The sequence below is a fragment of the Neomonachus schauinslandi genome, chromosome 3, assembly GCF_002201575.2.
Source record: "Neomonachus schauinslandi chromosome 3, ASM220157v2, whole genome shotgun sequence".
Taxonomy (NCBI): domain Eukaryota; kingdom Metazoa; phylum Chordata; class Mammalia; order Carnivora; family Phocidae; genus Neomonachus; species Neomonachus schauinslandi.
Window position 1 is genome coordinate 183189339 of NC_058405.1, and position 19430 is coordinate 183208768.

At 44.9% G+C, this 19430-nt stretch overlaps 1 protein-coding gene across 1 annotated transcript in view; it reads right to left on the reverse strand.

Annotated features, from left to right (window-relative positions):
- PID1 (phosphotyrosine interaction domain containing 1) overlaps positions 1 to 19423 on the reverse strand; it is a 222584-nt gene extending 203161 nt beyond the window's left edge. The window contains exon 1 of the mRNA XM_021682967.2: positions 19212 to 19423. Within this exon, the coding sequence (XP_021538642.1) occupies positions 19212 to 19241 (30 nt within the window). The 5' untranslated portion in view covers positions 19242 to 19423. The remainder of the gene's footprint in view (positions 1 to 19211) is intronic.
- Between the last annotated feature and the right edge of the window lie 7 nt (positions 19424 to 19430).

Consider the following 19430-nt stretch of genomic DNA (forward strand, 5'->3'; position numbering starts at 1 on the left):
CATCTGTCCAAACAAACATAAAAATTTTAAACTTCTGAACACTTAGATGAGATTTTTATTTTAATCACAAAGAAAGTCTCCCTCTCTTAGTAATCCTGGCAATTTTCAACACATGCCATTGCACAACATGCTCTTATTAAAAGATGGGCTGGAAAACCATCTGAGATCATGTGGGACCAGCATCAATTGATGGCTCATGTCAGAGGACTGTGTCAATTAAAATATCTGCTCTCGGGGCGCCTGGCTGGCTCAATCGTTAAGCGTCTGCCTTCGGTTCAGGTCATGATCTCAGGGTCCTGGGATTGAGCCCCACATTGTGCTCTCTGCTCAGCGGGGAGTCTGCTTCTCCCTCTCCCACTCCCCCCCCCCAATCGTGCTCTCTCTCAAATAAATAAATAAAATCTTAAAAAAAAATCTGCTCTCCCAACCGATATATGGTCACACATAGTCCTCATCTCTTAGATGTCAGCATTCCCCTGGATAGAACTTGAAGGGAAGCTTTTGTGTTCACAATAAAAGGGGACAGATGACAAAGGCTCTCCTCTTTTGCCCTCCACAGTCTTGGGATGGAAGTCTCCTCCATGACAACAACAATCTATATTTAACTGACTGAAACCTTCTTGAGCACAGGAACCACTTCTTGAGACCCACCTTATAATTCAGTTTGGCTCCTCACCCAAAAATAAAAGATCCATAACATTTACTGAAAGTAAAGCCTGTAAGACAGGGACATGAGGGGAAGCATCCTGACAAATCCACCAAAGTCAGTGTGTTTTTACCCCACCCCTGTAATCAGCATTAATCAAATCTACAGCCCCCACCTCTTTCAAACACCACAGTCCCTTTTAAGCCCACAATGATGTTGACCCACATATAGTACTTTGATACTCAGTACTTGAAAATATGCATAAAGTCCAAAAGTCACTATGAATCAATAATTATTTTAAATAAATATTTCTTTCAATAAAGCACACGAGGTTTGAAAAGTACTTAATATATTTGCAAGGTATATATTTTTGGTCTATAGGAAATGCACATAGCGTTCATAGGTGTCTTTTTTTTTAAGATTTTATTTATTTGAGAGAGAGAGAAAGAGAGCAGGGCGGGGGGTGGGGAGAGCAGAGGGAGAGGGAGAAGCAGACTCCCCGCTGAGCAGGGAGGCCCACATGGGGCTCGATCCCAGGACCCAGAGATCATGACCTGAGCCTAAGGCAGACACTTAACCGACTGAGCCACCCAGGCACCCCAGGGTTCACAGATGTCTTAAAAAAAATTCCATGACCCTCTCAAGTTCCAAGATCCACAGGTCAAACAGTATTAATCCATAATAAGAGCACTTTATTTGAATCTACTGCATTGTCAGTAGACTACCCAAAACCCCAAGATGTGAGTTGTAACAGAGCCATGACTTTGCCTTCTGCTCTGGCCAACTTTAATCTAGTTTTAAATTTCTGAAGCAGGCTTCTGCTCCTATTTATAATATGAAGTTTAAAAAAACATGTTAACACTTATGAAATTGTTATGCTACATAAAAATTCCCGAGTCTGAGATGCCCATAAGAAATGCAAGAGACGAAAAATAATTTGCTCTATCACGCATTTTCTTATTTACCAGCAGGCATTAATAGCTTCAAATCAAAGTTAAATTTCCTATTTAGAGGGGCCAATGATTGAAATAAAATAGATAAATAGCATCAGTTTCTTAACATAATGAAAGCAGGCATCTGCTAAGCTCCAAGAAAGACTTTTTAAAGTGCATTTTACAAGCAATCAACAGTCTATCAATTTCTTCCAGGCCTTGGATCAAAATGAATCCATTTGGCCTCTTCATCTACAACCCAAAAAATGAGTTTTGATGACCATCTAAGGCAAAGATCATGCGCTCTTAGCCCTAAGCCAAAACAAAAAGAAAAGTGAGAAGGAAAGAATTAAAAAAAAAAAAATCCCCAAAAAACAGTAGCTTTGAAGCAATGGTCAAACTTGTTTTTGTCCAATTTAGCTGTGACTTCCAACCCACCAAAGAGCCTGTAGCCGCCGAAAAGGAAGATGGGAGAAAGGAGAGGTGGCCATCGCCCCCTGGAAGAGCTATAAAAAATGTCTGAAAGATACAGCAGTGAGCAAGAGAGCTCAGAGAAATGCAGGAGTGGAAAGAGCTTCACTCCTATTAGTTGTGAGAAAAGCAGAAGGAGAAAAGCAAGAAAGGGAGAGAGTCCACGCAGAAGGGAGAAAACACAGGTAACGGCCCCACATCGCAGAGCAAGTCTACCTTACGGGTAGAGATCCCTGCAAATTAGGTTTTATTTCCAAAAGACTCCCTCCACGTTTCTGCTGAATGCTTGCCCTGCTCCGAGGGACCCCGCCAGCACACACGTCCCCTCCTGTTCAGAGCACACACACATCTCACGGGCCAGCCTCTGTCCAACAGGGGCGGTAAATTACATTATGAAGAAAAACGCCAGTTCTCTGGGCCAAGGAGTAAAGAGATCAGCACTGAGTCTGGGCTATTTACCATTAACACAACAGAGAGAAGGAAACACCAATTAGTACGTTTTTTTTAGACTCTGTATTCTTCCTTCTCTAGCCCACCTTACTTCCAGAAAACCACCGAGCTGTATCATTCAGTCTGTCAACATCCTAAAACAGATATTGGCTGTACTCTATACGTGAATATTTAAGTATAATTTCAATTTCCCCAAGAGGATTCCCACAGGAGGAATACTAATTTGAATTTTCTTTGGTTGTACAACACTCTCCCAAATTTGCACTTTTGCAAAGCCATTCATTTTCTATAAAGCTTCAAGCTCCTAGAGAAAAGACAAGGGAGTGGGGTGGGGAAGGGGGGGACGGTGGGGGGGGGGCGGTGCCCAAGCTAACTGATGCCAGATAGACTTTCCTGGATTCAGAGAGCTTTGTTTTGAAGATTTCCGCCTTGTCTTAAATCAAAGTGGCAAAGCAGGTCTTGAAGACTAGTGAACTACATTCTCTACCCAGAAGGTCAGGGCTGCCAAAGTTGGACATATTTAACTTTCTGGGCTGAAGAGCCCACACTGTCCTAGACTGAACTTACGGAGCCATTCACATTTTTAACCAACAACTACAAATGTTTCTCGAGAACTGAGACTCAGCCTGAGACTGGATCTTTTTGGGTATTTTGGCCAAAACAGCTGTTTGCATCCCTGACACCATTTCCACCCCAGACTGATAGACAAGAGGGATTCATTTTATAATGTGGACCAAAATTACTTTATTTGTTTTTGACGTCATAAAAGCATCATTACTTAAAATGATAGGCCGCTTTTTCAGTACAGAGATTTGGCAGAAAGGTAAGAGCGATATCCAAGTTATAAAAACCTTAAGATTTATAGCAGATGCCAATAGCCAGGCTACACCCTTATAAACAACAAGGACAAAAATCATTCTCCAGCGATGGGCCAGAACACGGAAGCTGCGGGCCAGGATTAAAGGATAACGAGGATTCTTTTCGTTCAGTGGCACTTATTAAAGTAGGGCTATGTGAGAGAAAAATTCCAGGCAGAGAAATGTCTGTACCCTTTCTTCATACCCCAGTGGAGCAAGCACACTTTTGACAAGGAAAGGGTACCCATAAGGAAGGACAGGTGTGTGTCCATGACCTTCTGGTTGGTATCTTGGAGACCCTTCAAGCATGGCTGTCTCGCTTTTCTCCGCACACAAGCTCTGCTCCACACAGAACGTTTCAGGACACAGAATTTGAAGGCTGAACACCAGTGGGTTCATGGAAAATTCTTCCTGTATATCAATCAGAGTTTGCAATCAGAGTCTGCAGGGGTTGCAAGCAATAGACACCAACTCCAGCTCACTGGAGAAGTAAAAAATTAATCATCAGAGTGATACGAGGTTGAAAGGAGATACGGAAGGACCAAGCTCAGGAAGGATGGGGATCAAGAAGCTCCTGGGGTCTATGCAGAAGCACTACAGATCTAGGTGGGCAGAATAATCAGTTTTGGCGATTTCCAGCCTTTTTACCACCCTGCTCGGGATCCCAATTTGGGGAGAAAGTGTCCGATTAACGTAGACAGCAGGATGCCAGAGCTGGAGGAGGGCGCACTGACAGTCCCCCTCCTTGAAGTACATGGAGTCCCCCACACACGGGAGAGGGAAAATAATTCCCAAAGGTGAGATCAGGGTGCTGTTACCAGAAGATGGGAAATGAAGTTGGGCAGAAAAAACCCACAGATGTCCACTTCAACCGCTACATTGGATAACAGTCTTAGCATTCCTACTTCATTGTTTATTTTTTTCAACTTCCAGAGACATCTTTGTCAAAAACTACAATTAATATTATCACCCAAGCATCTGTGCTACGATGTCCCATATAAAGAACCATATGGTAACTTCTAGGGTCTTCAATTTAGGAAAACACTTGGGGCTCCAGATGAGTTGATGGAGAGTCTTCTATTAGATAATGAGACCTAAGTAATTCATCACGTTTCTCTTCTTAGGCCGCTGGGAAGCTCAGAGCTGGAGGTTTCAGGCTCAGTTATACTTGCTCTCCTCGGTTTTCAGGTACAACTAAATCCTTCATTATATGACTGGTATTCGAAGGGTTTTATTTCAGTCTTGTTTTAATGTGTCAGTGGTATTTCTATCTTTTACTGAAAAGTACTTCAAAAGCATTTGAATTTCTTTCCTTACCAACCAAAACCAATCTTTCCAGAACTACATAAGGATCTAATACGTAACTGTATTTTCTGAGCTTTTAGATTGGCCAAGAGCTTTATGTTCTGCAGGCCAGCATTATCTCTTCCCCTTTCTGCTATAGCAGAGCTAACTCTGTGCAGCAGAAACTATTTCAGATGAATTTCTGGTTTTAAAAGGTGCTGGAGATGGGCACCTGGGTGGCTCGGTCAGTTAGGTGTCGACCTCTTGATTTCGGCTCTGGTCGTGATCTCAGGGTCCTGAGATCAAGCCCCTGAGACGAGCCTCAGTGTGGAGCCTGCTTAAGATTCTCTCTCTCCCTCTCCCTCTGCTCCTCCACTGCTTGCACTCTCTTCCTCTCTCTCAAAAAAATAAATAAATAAAAATAAAGGGTGCTGTAGGAAAACAGTTTAGATTAACTTAGATTAGATAAGAAGGAAAGACAGGTAAGTAATAACCCAACTCTGAGTCTGATTATAGTGTGCAATAATTTTCAGAATAGGGCGCCTGGGTGGCTCAGTTGGTTGAGCGACTGCCTTCGGCTCAGGTCATGATCCTGGAGTCCCGGGATCGAGTCCCGCATCGGGCTCCCTGCTCGGCGGGGAGTCTGCTTCTCCCTCTGACCCTCCCGACCCTCCCCCCTCTCATGCTCTCTCTCAATCTCTCTCTCTCAAATAAATAAATAAAATCTTAAAAAAAAAATAATAATAATAATTTTCAGAATAGTTATTAAGACAGTCATAAACTCTTTTTTTTTTTTAAAGATTTTATTTATTTATTTGACAGAGAGATAGACAGAAGAGCACAAGCAGAGGGAATGGCAGAGGAAGAGGGAGAAGCAGGCTCCCCGCAGAGCAGGGAGCCCGATGCGGGACTCGACCCCAGGACCCTGAGATCATGACCTGAGCCGAAGGCAGACGCTTAACCATCTGGGCGCCACCCAGGCGCCCAAGACAGTCATAAACTCTTACTGGAAGGGGGTCCAATGGAGGAGCAATAGGAAACCATCTCCATCCTGACTCGACAGTCTAACTCAGAGGAACCAGGACGTACACAGTGTCCGTGCCTTCAGGAACCAAATAGACTGGTTGAAAGTGAGAGGTCTAACTCATTGGTTTACAGCCACTTTCTGGTTAACTCCATATACTTATAATGCTAAAAATAATCAGATCCCGTAATTCTGCAGGAATGGGCAGAGCTAAGGAGACTAGCAGCATATCTGGGAAGGTAAGTGAAGCTGCAGATCTACTCCCAAGAGGACCAGAAAACATCTACAGCATGCTTTTGAGTGGTTTGGTATTGGTTTTTTTGGTTTGGTGTTTTGTTGGTTTGTTTTTTGTTGTTTTTGTTTGTTTGGTTGGTGGAATCAGGGATTCTTAAATTTGAAGGTATTGCCACCATCGAAGATGTCTTTCAGTTTAGGTTTCCTGAAATAACATTTGAGCATTTCTTCATAGGCTGATAATCTGCAAGGAAAATGTTGAAAGCCATTAAATTAAAAACTACTCTCCATCCTCTAAATTTCCCCCTTTTGGAAGCCATCTGTGCCAATGTTTGGCAGTAAAAATGCCCCCAAATGAGCCAATATTATGACAATGAGAAATTTCCACCTGCCTGGCATAGGCTATGCAGGAAACAGTGCTGTGGATTTAGTGAAAAGTCAGAGAAGCCTCCCACTTGTGCCTGGAAGCCTTCCCCTGGGCTCAAGATCAGCACGTGGCAAGCACAAGGCCACTTGTGGTTCCCATGCTTCTGTGTGCCCTGAAGAGAAAGGGCGATGGCGAGTCCCTGCTCCAATCACACAAACTCTGACACACAGCTCCCTAGAAAGAGGGGAGAAGAGCTGGCTTCCAGGCACCTGAAGATGGGCTCCCGGAGTTGTACCTGCAAAGCAATGAATGATGCTAAGCAAATAAACATAGTCACACAATCTTCTATCGCCTTGGCTTTTAAAAGTCAGAAGACCAAGAACCTCATCCTGATTCCAAGGACTACATGAACTTTGAATTTAGCTTTCCCACCAGCCAAACGAAGGAGCTGAACTGGACCAGAGTCCCCAGGCCAAGTGTCCCAGGCCCATCAGCTTATGGGACTTAGTGACACCTGATCTAGAAGGCCTGGGACAAGCTGGAGGCCACTTCCCCGTCCACACAGAACAGCGCCGGCTGGTGGTCACTATGTCAGAACCCACTGTGGCTTAAACCTCCCATTTTCTAAGAGAATCAGAAAGTCCAGATTTCCTTATAAACTCTTCTAATTTTTCAATCCTGGAAACTAATTTGTCAAGTTTTTATAGACACTGAAGGTGCCAAAGGAAATATTTTTGTAAGCTAGAGCCAAGCCTCAGGCCCACAGTTTGTCAACTTAAAGAAATTCAAGTTCTGTATTAAAGCACTCTGGACTGCAGGACACTTCTACACAAAGGGCTGCCTTCTCTTCTCCCCTCACGTGGAAATTCACGGGGCACTGGCATCTCAAAGTCTACAAGAAGTCCTGCAGTAAATCAGACTCACTTCATTTCACCCACTGCTTCCCAAAACTAAAGACTGAACCCTCTGTGGCAAGACTCATGTGAGTAGCTCGCTAAACTCATGCTCCACGGAACACACTTCGAGAAACACCAAAACTCTATTATCCACCCAGTCCTAAGATGCTACACGGCTATTCCTAGTTCACCCTTTGGAATTGAAATGCGGGGAAGGAATTAGTATTTACTGACTCCCAGTACTTGTCAGTTACCATGCTAAGCTCTTTGTAGTCCATACCTCAATGAGTAGTCAAGAGCTAAATGTTATTATCCCCATTTTAAAGTTGAAAAAAATGCAAATCAGAGGCCCTGAGGTAACTTCTAATAAGTGAGGCAGCCAAGATTTATATCCATGGGTGCCTGATTAAAAACCCCCTAATCGTTCCCCTCTTCAACAGCCTATGTTGGTCACAGGTAGCCAGATTCGTAGCCTAAAGAAATATTCTCTCAAATCCTCCCATTTCCCCTAAGCTGGCCACCCTTTGGCTTTGGATCGTCTTTGTTTTTCCCCCTCAAAGTTTCCTAGTCTTCATCTGAAAAACCTTAGTTTTCCAAATAGCCAGAAATCCACCAAAGCATTCAGCACCACTGAGCAGGTGTGAACATCGGATGCCCTTGCTCAAAAGAATAATGTTTCCACAGGCCAACAGCTGCTTGGAACATGTGACTGACAGCTACATTTTGGGGAGCACGCATACGTGCGAGGGATGGTGCTGAGTGCGTGTGTGACTTCCTTCACCCTTCCACTTTGTCCTCTTTTTTATGTGCGCATTCTTTACCCCCACCCCCCCCAATCTCTCCTCTCCCTGGCTTTCCTGCCCATCTGCTGTCCCTCACCTCCATGTATTTCATTTCTTTCCTCCACTCCCAGAGTGACAGGGATAGGAACAGAAGTCCAGCATGTTACCTGCCATTTTTAGGGGTGACCACACAGCCTGGTTTGCCAGGGGACTCTGGTTTATGCCTGCTATGTCGGTTAATTATTAATACTGTCCCCATCACCTCAAAAGGACCTCAGTTGGACAATATGCCACATGGTCTCCTCAGATATTTTGTTGTTGTTGTTCAAGATTTTATTTATTTATTCATAAGAGACAGAGACAGAGAGAGAGGCAGAGGGAGAAGCAGGCTCCCAAGGAGCAGGGAGCCCGATGCAGGACTCGATCCCAGGACCCTGGGATCATGACCTGAGCCGAAGGGAGACGCTTAACCATCTGAGCCACTCAGGCGCCCTCCTCGGATATTTATTGAGCAAATTCTTGCACTCCTTGTCCTTTACTTTAAAAAGGATTGAGTCAAGTGCCTTAAATTTTCTTCCTTGAGGAGAAAAAAAAAAATGTTTTTAAACTAGATTAACACTTTTGTGAATGTTTCTCAATAGCATTCTACTAAGGTTCAATGGCCATTGGTAAAGTCACTATGTGCTAGCTGAAGTTTTGAGTTGTCAAACTCATGAGAAGAAGAATTATTTCATAAGAAAGCCAGACCCTACATCTGCTAGGCACATCATATTCAGAAACTGGAATCAAGACCCATTCATGGTTTTGCATGATATATTCTGTTTTCTATTGCAGGAGGAGGAATATCAAGAAGGTGGTCCAGCCAGCCACAGGGCCACAACCCTGGAAATTCACCCATTCAACAGCACAATCTCCTGAGTCTGTTGGTCACTAGGGTGAGAGCCAGGGGCTGGGAAAAGGGCCAAAAAGGCCTCAGAGAACTAAGCCATCAGGGCAGATTGGAAAGAGGTGAGAAACAAACCACCAGGAGCAAGAACAAGAAAGGGGCCATCCTAAATGAGAGAAGGAACAACAAAGCACCAACTCGAACCGTCCACACTTTGGGTGGGATTTCTTCTTTTGCTCAACTACTAGTTTCCCTTAGGACCTTCAGGCAAACTGACACTGATGAAACATGTCATTTCAAGGACTAAATAAAGAAATGCTTTAAAAGGAGTGAACGGAACTAGAGTTTGTTATTTATATGCTAGGTTAGAATTTTAGTTTCCAGTTAAAAGAATGCGAAAGCTACAGAGAATTCACAGAAGTGAGGGCAGGAACCATGTTATTACTTAGTTCCCCCAACACCTAACATTGTGCCTGGCATACAGTGACTCCTTCACATACCCTTTTTAGCCGACACATGATACGCTATGTAATTTCCAAAGTTTTGACATATATATGAGCCCGTGAAGCCATCACCATAATCAAGATGTTGAACACATCCATCACCCCCAAACATTTACTCAAGCCCTTTTCAAATTCTTTCCTCGCATCCGATCCTCAGATCCACTGATCTGCCTTCTATCACCTTATGTCCCACCAGCAGTAAGAGTTCTAGTTCATCCACATCCTCACCAGCGCATGGTGTGGTTGAAATTTCTTTAATTTCAGCTCTTCTAGAGTTATGTGGTGATATCTCACTGTGGTTTTAATTTGCATTTTCTCCATGATTAATGATGTTCAATAGCCTTGTGTGCTTATTTCTCGTCCATATAACTTCTTCACTCAAATTGTTTGGTTTATTATTTTTTTTAATTGGGTTGTTTATCTTCTTACTATTGAGCTTTGAGAGTCCTTTCGATATCCCGGATACAAGTCCTTTCTTACAGATATATGATTTGCAAGTATTTTCTCCTAGTCTGTGTCTTACCTATTCATTCTCTTGTCAAAATCACTTAAGGGGCAGAAGGTTTTCATTTTGATAAAGCCCCATTTAATCAAATTTTATCGATCATGTTTTTGTTATTGTTCTGAGAAATCTTGGCCTGATCCAAAGAAACTTCGGGGTGTAATAGACCTGGGCATTGCCTTGATGTTAGGAATGTTTATGCTGATGTATAAAAAGTTACAAAGATTTTCTACTGTCTTTGTCTGGAAGTTCCATGGTTTTAAGGTTTTGCATTTAGGCCTGTGATGAATTTTGTTTTTGTATGCCAGATGTATGAAGTAAGGATTAAAGTTTGGAGTTGGTTGTTTTGCTTGGGGATATCCCATTGTTCCAGCATCGTTTGTTGAAAAGACTATCCTTTCTCCAGCAAACTATGTTCTTTGCACCTCTGCTAGAATTGTACACACTTCTGATCAAAAAGCGGAATTCTCACAGAGGCCTTCATTAACAGCTGCTAAAACATAAAACATGCATACCCTAGATGTAGCAATTCCTGTCTAAAGAAATACAAGTGCAAGTACGTAAGGACCTGCCTAGGGAGTTATAACAGTATTATCTACAGGCAGGAGAACAACAAAAGAACACAGACATGCCCCAGATACGCCTTGATAGAGGAAGGACTGAATAAATTGTGGTCCAACTCTACCACAAATTCTATGCAGATACTAAAAGGAATGAGTTGGAGCTACGTTAGAGTAGCCCCCCCTTATCCATGGGGAATATGATCCAAGACCCCCAGCGGACGTCTGAAACCACAAATAGCAGCACACCCTACATATGCTGTTTTTTCCTATTCATACATAACTGTGATAAATTTTAATTTAGTTAGGCACAGTAAGAGATTAACAATAACTGATAATAAAATAGAACAATTACAACAATATACTGTCATAGAAGTTCAGTGAATGTGGTCTCTGTCTGTCCCTCAAAATATCTTATTACACTGTACTCATCTTTCTTCTTGTAATAAGGTGAAGGATGTAGGCATTGTCACGTAACCTTTGACTACTACTGACCTTCTAATGATCTGTCAGAAGAAGGATCATGTGTTTCTGGACTGTAGTTGACTGCAAGTAATTGAAACCATGGAAAGCAGAATCGTGGAGAAGGGGCAGCCACTGTACTGACCAGAAGAGATATCTAGGAATCACTTTATAAAGTGAAAAAACAAATGCATAGTAATACATATATAGTGTGATTATATTATTGAAATACATGAGACAGACCTAAATTTGCCTCTATATATTTGTATATGTTTGCACAAACCTGGACAAAGTTGTGGAAAAATCACGACCAGACAGATCATATGAGTTTCCTTCATGAGTAGAATGGGGAAGAGAGAAAGGGACAAGCTTATTAACATACTTCCCAGATGTCTGATCTGTTACCTTGTTATCCTAGGCAGCTATTATTTTGTAATTTTTCAATCAAATTAGGTATAAAATAGTAGCCATGACATGAAGCAGATAAGCCATTCCATTTGACATCCATACAACCATTTGGAAAAAAAAAAAATTCCCATTGTTTTGTTGTGGGTTTTTTTTTTGGTGCTTGGTTCAAGTACTCAAAAGAAAATTCTAAAGTAAGTATTACAGACTGAATTGTGTCTCTCCAAAAATTCATATGCTGAAGTCCTAAACCCCAATACCTCAGGATGTGACCCTTCTTAGAAACAGGCTCATCGCCGATGTCATTAGCCAAGGTGGGATGGGACCGGAGGAGGGTGGGCCCCTGGTGTCCTTCTAAAAAGACACACCCAGGGAGAACGCCGCGTGCAGAACGGCAAGGCGGCCACAAGCCAGGGGACAGCTAAGATTTCCGGGAACCCACCAGAAGCGAGAAGGGAGGCACGGAACAGACCCTCCCTCACAGCCTCCGAAGAAACCAACCCTGCCCGTTGGCTTGATTTCAGACCTGGGGCCTCCGGATCTGCTGTTGCCGAGGGCGCCCAGCCTGCGGGGCTTTGTGATGGCAGCGCTGGGGAGCGAACGCACTAAGCTACGGAGAACTTAGGCCGGACACAAACCAGCCACCCACCAGCAGCAGGGCCCCACGGCCCCGGGGACAATCCCCCCGCCCCCCAGCACACTCCGAAAGGAAACGCGGGCTCCACGACCCCCACCATGGGTGGCTCGGGCCCGGGACGTCGCCCACACCTGGGCATCAAAGCAGGCGCCTCTTCCTCCCGACAGCTCTGCTCTCCCTGCCCGGGCCCGCGGGCCGCATTCACTCCTCCCCGAGGAAGAGAAAGAAAGGAGAAATGGCATTTAAAACCCGGAGAGGCTCTTCACCCGACGACCCGCCGACCCCAGGGCAGCCCTGCGCGGACTCAGGCTCCTTTGCGCTCTTTGCCATCTGAGCCACCGAGGCCACTGCGTGGAGAACACCAGCCCGGCCCAGGAAAGCAAGGGTGACTCCTTGCGACATTTGCTTTGGGTCTTCAAAGTGAGTTTCTCAGTAGAAAGAGGTTCTTCGTTAAGATAATTTACACCGTTACCAAGTGAAAAACGAAAACAACCCAGAGTATCCAACCAGATGCAAATAATCATCCAGACCATCATGTGGGGCTGCCCTGAACAGAATCTAAAGTGAATGCCCCCTTGTCCCTGCTGGGGAGAGTCAGTCACCAGCGGGCCTGTTACCCAGAGACCCTGCAGAGACTCTGACAACCTGGACTGTTTTGAGGATAAAACCCTAACCTTCCCCTGGCCTCCGCCTGCCTGGGAAAGTATCGCCGAGATCCACCTTAAAGCAAACTATCTTTCACATCCCATAATTTTAATGACCAAAGTTAACTGCCTCTTGAAGCACATTTACTGTATTTTCCGGAGGCGCTCCCTTTAGCAACACAAAACCCGTTTGCCGCCGTTCCTGGGATGTGGACCAGAAGCAGATGAGGGAGAAAGAAGCAGTAATTTAGTTGTTTTATAATGTCTGTTTTCATTTTTTCTGAATCCACTGTAAATAAATTCACACACTCGGTATAAAAAGAGCACACTAGAGAGACACGTTCATTTTGTCCCAGTTTATGAAAGTCAGACATACCTAGGCTTCCAGAAATACAGAGAACGCGGTCAAAAGCAATATGGTTTCATGAGTGCATTAAGTTTACTAGGGCTGCTGTAACCAATTACCACAGACAGTGCTGCTTAAAACAATAGAAATGCATTCTCTCATAGTTCTGGAGGCTGGAAGTCCCAAATCAAGATGCCGGCAGGGCCATGCTCCCTGCAGAGGCTCTAAGGAAGAACCCTCCCTTGATTCTTTCTTCTAGCTTCTGGTGGATGCCAGCAACCCCTGGCATTCCTTGGCTTGTGGAAGCCCAACTCCATTCTCTGCCTCGGTCTTCCCAAGGCTTTCCTTCCTGTACCTCCTCTGTGCCTTCAAATCTCTCCTTAGAAGGACTCCTGTCACTGGATTTAGGGCTCCCCTAATCCAGAGTGACTCAACTCGATTGTATCCTATTTTCGAACAAGGCAACATTCCCAGGTAGCAGGGTTAGGACTTCAGCATATATTTGGCGGGGAGGGGTTCCCTACTGGAACCTCCCTTATCAAAGCAAGACCCCAGTGGCAGCCACTGAGGGAAGAGGAAGGAGCTCCGGGCCATCAGGCATGGGAGAGAAGACCTCAGCAAGATGAGGACCCCAAGTGGCACCAGCATTAGGGGAGAGAGCTCCCCTGAGACTTTGGAAGCACTGAAACAGGCCAAAGGCACAAAGCCAGTCTGTGTCTGATTCCTGACACTGTCCTCTTCCAGTTCTTGGCCTGAGGGTTTGGACCTGGGGAATACTCTGACGTTGTATCACTGGTTGGCAGCTACACTGGGATCAAAACTCCTTTTTAAGTTAACATAAAATGATAGGAACTAATTCCACTAGACTCCAAGGACGTCTTTGGACAACGACCTCAACTATTTCTTCGTGCTGTACTTAAACAAAGCCTCCGTTGAGATGTGGGCTCCAGGGGAGGGGAGGGCTGAGTGAAGCCCATGGCAGTGTTACTGAGCGTTTCTGGACTACTTTTATTTGCTGACCACTAACGACTCCCTGCATTGCCACTATTCGCTCTTTGTGGAGTCGAACAGCTCTGTGGAACGGAGCCTGATTCCCCAGTCTGTCCGGGACTGACTCTTCCAGGACCCAATTTACAGGATTAATTTACACAGTAGCATGGGAGTCACTGGAAGGGGGGGGGGAGGAGAGAGCCGATCTGGAACATCAAACAAAATGCAAAAGTTGCCTAACACCCCAAGATAACCCAGTACAGTCAACATTAAACAGCCCAATTTAGGCAATGGGTAACCAGGGGGCAGAGGTGTTTCCAAGGCTGACATTTTGCAAGTCACTTGGTGGAGATTTCGCTGACAAACTCAGAGAAAGATCCAATGGTGGCAATCGGGAACTTCAGCTAAAGTATGACATAGCAGCTTACTTCCCCCAGAGGTGTGAGCCACCCAAAGAGGGTAGCCCTTGTTGTCACAAGCAACCATACCACGCCACAAGGAAGACGAAAGCCGCCTCTGGGACCACCACTGCTATAATTCTAGCTCTTAGTAACAAGATCTCCAGCATGTGGATAGCATCGTCTTATCCTTTTGCACTAGAGAAGTGGTTAAGAAGTGAGTTCTGAAGCCAGACCGCCTGGTTCTGATTCCAGCTCCGCTCATTTCTAGCTGTCCAACCCTGACCAAATCATTTCACGTCTTTGGCTTTCAGGGGGGTTTTGTTGTTGTTGTTGTTTTTCACTATAAAATGATGATAAAAGTGGCTATGGCAGATAAATGAACTAGATAATTCAAATAAAACTCCTTAGCACAGTGCCACACACACAGTGTGTGCTCCACAGAAACGGACTGCTGTCATTACCTTCCTTAATCTGTGTTCCTTTTGTCAATTTGGTCAGCCTGGGAAAGTGTCATATCTGCCAAAGTCTTCTCTCTGCCCTGTGGGTCTGGTCTAATGGTCTCTAGCTGACGTTCTAAAGGGTTCTTCAGTCACGTCTCAGGGGAAAAGTGAAAAGGGCATAATAATAGAGAAATAAGTCTAGAACAATCCCCAGGCCAAGTGAAGGTGAAATCTACCAGCTAAGGCTAGGCAGAGAAAGGACAAGGTAATCCTGGGGGACAAAGTACTCTTACCTAAAATCTCCAAAGTTTTATCTCCAGTAAAACTTAAGTTTTATTTACTTGGACCTTTTTGCCAGCCCAAAGTTTCACCAGAAACCAAAGAAAGCAGGATCTGGTCTTCTCCCTACCCTCCCTCATTGCACCGCATTTTGAAGGTGCTGATGCTCGGCCACTGAACAAAATGAGAATAAAAAGGAAAGTGGTGAGGGCAAGAGAATGATCCAGGCTGAGAAGCCAAAAGCCAGCTTTATGGATAGAAGTTCTGCATTTTCTGGATCTGCCACGGAAAAATTTCAATCTCAGGGAAGACAGACAAATGATTAAATTGGAACCTTTAAAGAAAGTCTCATAAGGGGCACCTAGGTGGCGCAGTCGGTTACATCTCTGACTCTTGGTTTGGGTTCATGTCACGATCTCAGGGTTGTGAGTTCGAGCCCCGCATTGGGCTCTGTGCTCAGCACAGAGTCTGCTTGAGATTCTCTCCCTCTGCCTCTCCTGTTAATTCTCTCTCTTTCTCTCCCTCCCTCTCCCTCAAATAAAAAAATCTTAAAAAAAAAAAAAAAAGGAGCCTCATGAGAAAACAGTTACATACTGACTCCACAATTAGAATTTGCTAGAACTTGCTTCTCATACACCTTCCTACTCTCACGTTCCATTCCATCCTTGCGAGAACTACACCTCAGGCAAGGATCTGTTGGCCTCCTTTGTCTCAAACTCTGCCTCCATTCATTTTTCTTTTGCTCTCCTCCTTTCCTGGCCTGCAGAAAAATGTATCTGGAAGCTCACTGAAGACATATGCTCTGGGAAAATACACGTTTCTATGGCTAACGTCTCCTCACTCTTGTATGGATGAGTCTGTCGTTTCTAACGGATTCTCCTCTGCCCGAGATTTAAGACAATTAGGAAACTCATGCAAATTTTAAAATATCGAGGCCAGAAGTAATCTCATCTCTATGTTAAAAAACCAATACATAGCCCTTTTCTACTGAAAAGTCCCCTTTACTTCTCTGAGAAGAACCTGTTTCAAATCTGCTTCTTTAAAAATTTATAACTCTCCCGAGTCCCTCCAAGAAAAAAAGTCCACTGTGTAATATAGAAGGTGAAGAGGGAAGAACTCATATTTATTCATTTTTAAAAGTTGGGGTGGAAATTTAAATCTTCACATCCCTTTTGATCCTATTATATTTTTAATGGCAGAAGCTCCCAGCCAGGGCTCGAGTGGGATGCAACAGAAGTTTTAACATTCAGGGGAGCAGATGAACTTGCCGCGGGGTGTGTGACTGAATGAGAAATGATCCAGCTCAGCCCTGCTTGGGGCAACAGGTCGCTCTGCCCATGCTGGATTTGGGTCAAGCAGCTACACCTCAAATCGGGAAACATCAGCATCATTTTGTTTGGCAAAGAAGTGAGTATTGATAGTGATAATCAAACCCGATCAAAGATGTCCTTTCCTGAGCAAAAAAGGCTGGTTGCCAGCCCCAAATTAGCTAGAGAGTGACTGTCTGGCCTGAGCAAGATTCTGCCACGCTCCCAGGACCACAGAGCCTTTGAAGAGGCATCATCTAGCTCATAAAATCAATTAAGAAAAGATGTCATTCTATTCTTCCCTCACCTCTTCTGTTTCTAGGTATTTGTACAATAAACTGGTTCCTGAGCCCTTAGTCCTATTAGGAAGCTCTGGGAATGCTTCCTTGAAGGATTTTCTGCACTCCAGCTCATCTAAATTGAAGTCTTGCATTAAAAATTAATGAAGAAAAAAAAATTAATGAGGTTGTAGGAGAAGGTTAGGATTTGTGTAGGAAGGGTGGGGCTGTAACTTCATTCACGAGTGGGACTTATCATTTATCTCCCCATTGAACACAATTTCCATCACCATCTCCTTGGCCACAGAATCGGGGCAAGATAAAGTATCCCATTCACTAAGGAATCGGAAACCAACGTTCCTATATGGTGGTGCCTTGAGGGCAACAAGGAGAAGAAAAAATCCCAGACAGCAAACAGAGACCGTGACAAACATAACCACAAGGAATGTAAATAAAATATTATTACACGCAGCTCACTCACCACCTCACCCTCAACAACTCCCTCGCTCAGAAACAAAAAGTAAAAGCATACAAATTGTGTGTTTTGAAAAAAGAGTCGAGCTGCTGTTTGGAAAGAAGCCACGACTATGAAGATTTTTTTTTTTCTCCATTTGGCTCACTTCTATAATCGCAAGGCTTGAGCCGAACCTTTAAAAGAGAACCGGGTTTGTTGACTAAATTGGGGAAGCATGAAGGTGAGCCTGGTGTTGGGAAGAACCTTCCAACAGGGATTTGATCTTCGTCAGTGATAAGACATGTTTACCTGAGCTTTCAAAAGCCCAAACCCCGGCTCTTTCAACATGACACTTCAAAATGAAATAAATGCATTGCAAGCGCAAACTGTAATAAACCAGACTCGAGCCAAACGCACATGTGTACATTTCACAGAAGAGCCAGGAGGACATTTCTAGTAAAGGAACAATTGCCATGCGGAAGTAAGCCAGAGCTCTTGCCTGCCAAGGGTCATGTGCTCTGGAGCACACAGGAGTCCTTAAATGAAACAGGCCGGTAGAAATAACTTCAAGAGACAAAATCCACAAACTTTGCAGAGGCACAGAGCCCCAGGCCAGAAAAGCCACTTCCAGGAACTCTGGCCTCATCTCTCCAAGGACTTCTAAGACCTGTCCTCCTCACTTGGATGGGGGGACCTTCCACCCCATTCAGTCACCCCTTCCTTTAGAATAGAAGCCATGCCCTGAACCAAAGGGGGGATTCAAATGCACAACTGGTAACTGGTGTTACTGCCAAAATACATTCACTTACCTCTGGTCAATCATTCAGAGCTCAATGTGATACTCTCTTAGTAGGATGAGGACGTTAGAGGTTGGTCACCCACCACCTTGTTCCCAAGGCTAAAAGTCCCTTTTCTTGTTTAGTCTGTTTGAGACCCTGGGGGACTGGCCTAGTGTCTCAGGTTCTGTTAATATGAACCCACTCCCCACAAATCCACAGGCCCCAGGGAGGCTTAGAAAGGGATGGGGTGGGGGGGCATCTGTTTCTGCTAAATGCAATGCCCTCTGCAGGTTAACCCTCAATATGAGAACTCTCAGGCAAAGGTCAGCCTCTCCCAACATCTAAGGGACAGTCTGCATTCTGCATTTGGAGCTCTGGATTTTCATTGAGAAAACTCCCAAGCCAGCCAGGGCTCCTGGCCTCCACTGTTCTAAGACTTCAGACCCACTCAGCCTCCAATGGTGCTCTATTTTACCACTTAAACACTTCTTCAAAGTTTACTAGGAAACAATGTGGCTCTGAGTCTGCCAAAAGTTTCACTGCAAGATTCAGTGGATTTTATCTGGCAGAGTAGCTGCCCTCTCTCTTGAGAATATTTGTGAGCAAAAGGCAGTCATCAAACCTTGCAGTCTGGGCAATTCTAGGGTCCCAAAGCATCACTGGAGGAACTCCTTTCCATAAACATCCCTCTTTTTCATTTTGACCCCCTTCCCAACACCCCAACTTCAGAATCCAAATTAAAGGCAGTCTGTCATTTCAGTAGACAGCACTGAAAAACTTTTGATGGGATGACCCAGAGCGTTAAGTATTCCTGGCTGAACTTAACTTCTGATTTCCAAAATATATGGGGGAGCTGAAGTTCAGGGAAGATGAAAGGAGAGCACCAACAAATAGGAAAAAAATGAAATGAAATGAAATAAAATAATAAAATGCATATCGTGGCCAAGCCAAAACAAGTTTGATATTTCCAAATTATACTGGCAAATGGATGCTTTCACACATCATTTGCTCCCTCTTTCCGGGAGACAAAAAAGAAGAAAAAAAAAATCTGGATGCAAAAACCCTAACCCCAGACCAGTAAATTGTGTCAGTGGAACGCAATCTAAAATTGCTGGTCAGAAAGTGCAACCTTATATCTATCAACACGCACACAAACACCCGAAGCCAAAAGTTGTAACGCCCGAAGCGGTGCATTTGTCAATTTATCACCCCCTCGCCCCCGTCGGGTGCCCGGCGCTGGGGTAAGCTGACAGCATCCTGTTCCTACCCAGGCGTCTCACACGACCTCTCTGGGTAAATCCCCGCCAGGTGGGCAGAGGCGCCCCCCCTTCCGCTCCTCCGGCCGGGGCACCTCCTCCTCCAGGCTGGCCCCCCGGCTGTGCGGGTGCCCCTTACCTGCAGGCGCTCGGTAGCCGGCTGCCACATCTTCCAGCCCGGGGTTTGGCAGAGGAGACGCTGGCGAGACTCTGGATCGCGCCAGGGGGGCGAGGGGCTGCGGTCCCGCTTTACATCTGGGGTCGGTGTCCGCGGGAGGTGCGTCCGGGAGCCGGCCGCCGCCGCGGGGTGGGCGCTGGGGGCCGCGAGCAGAGGAGGCGGCGCCGCGCTCGGCTGCCC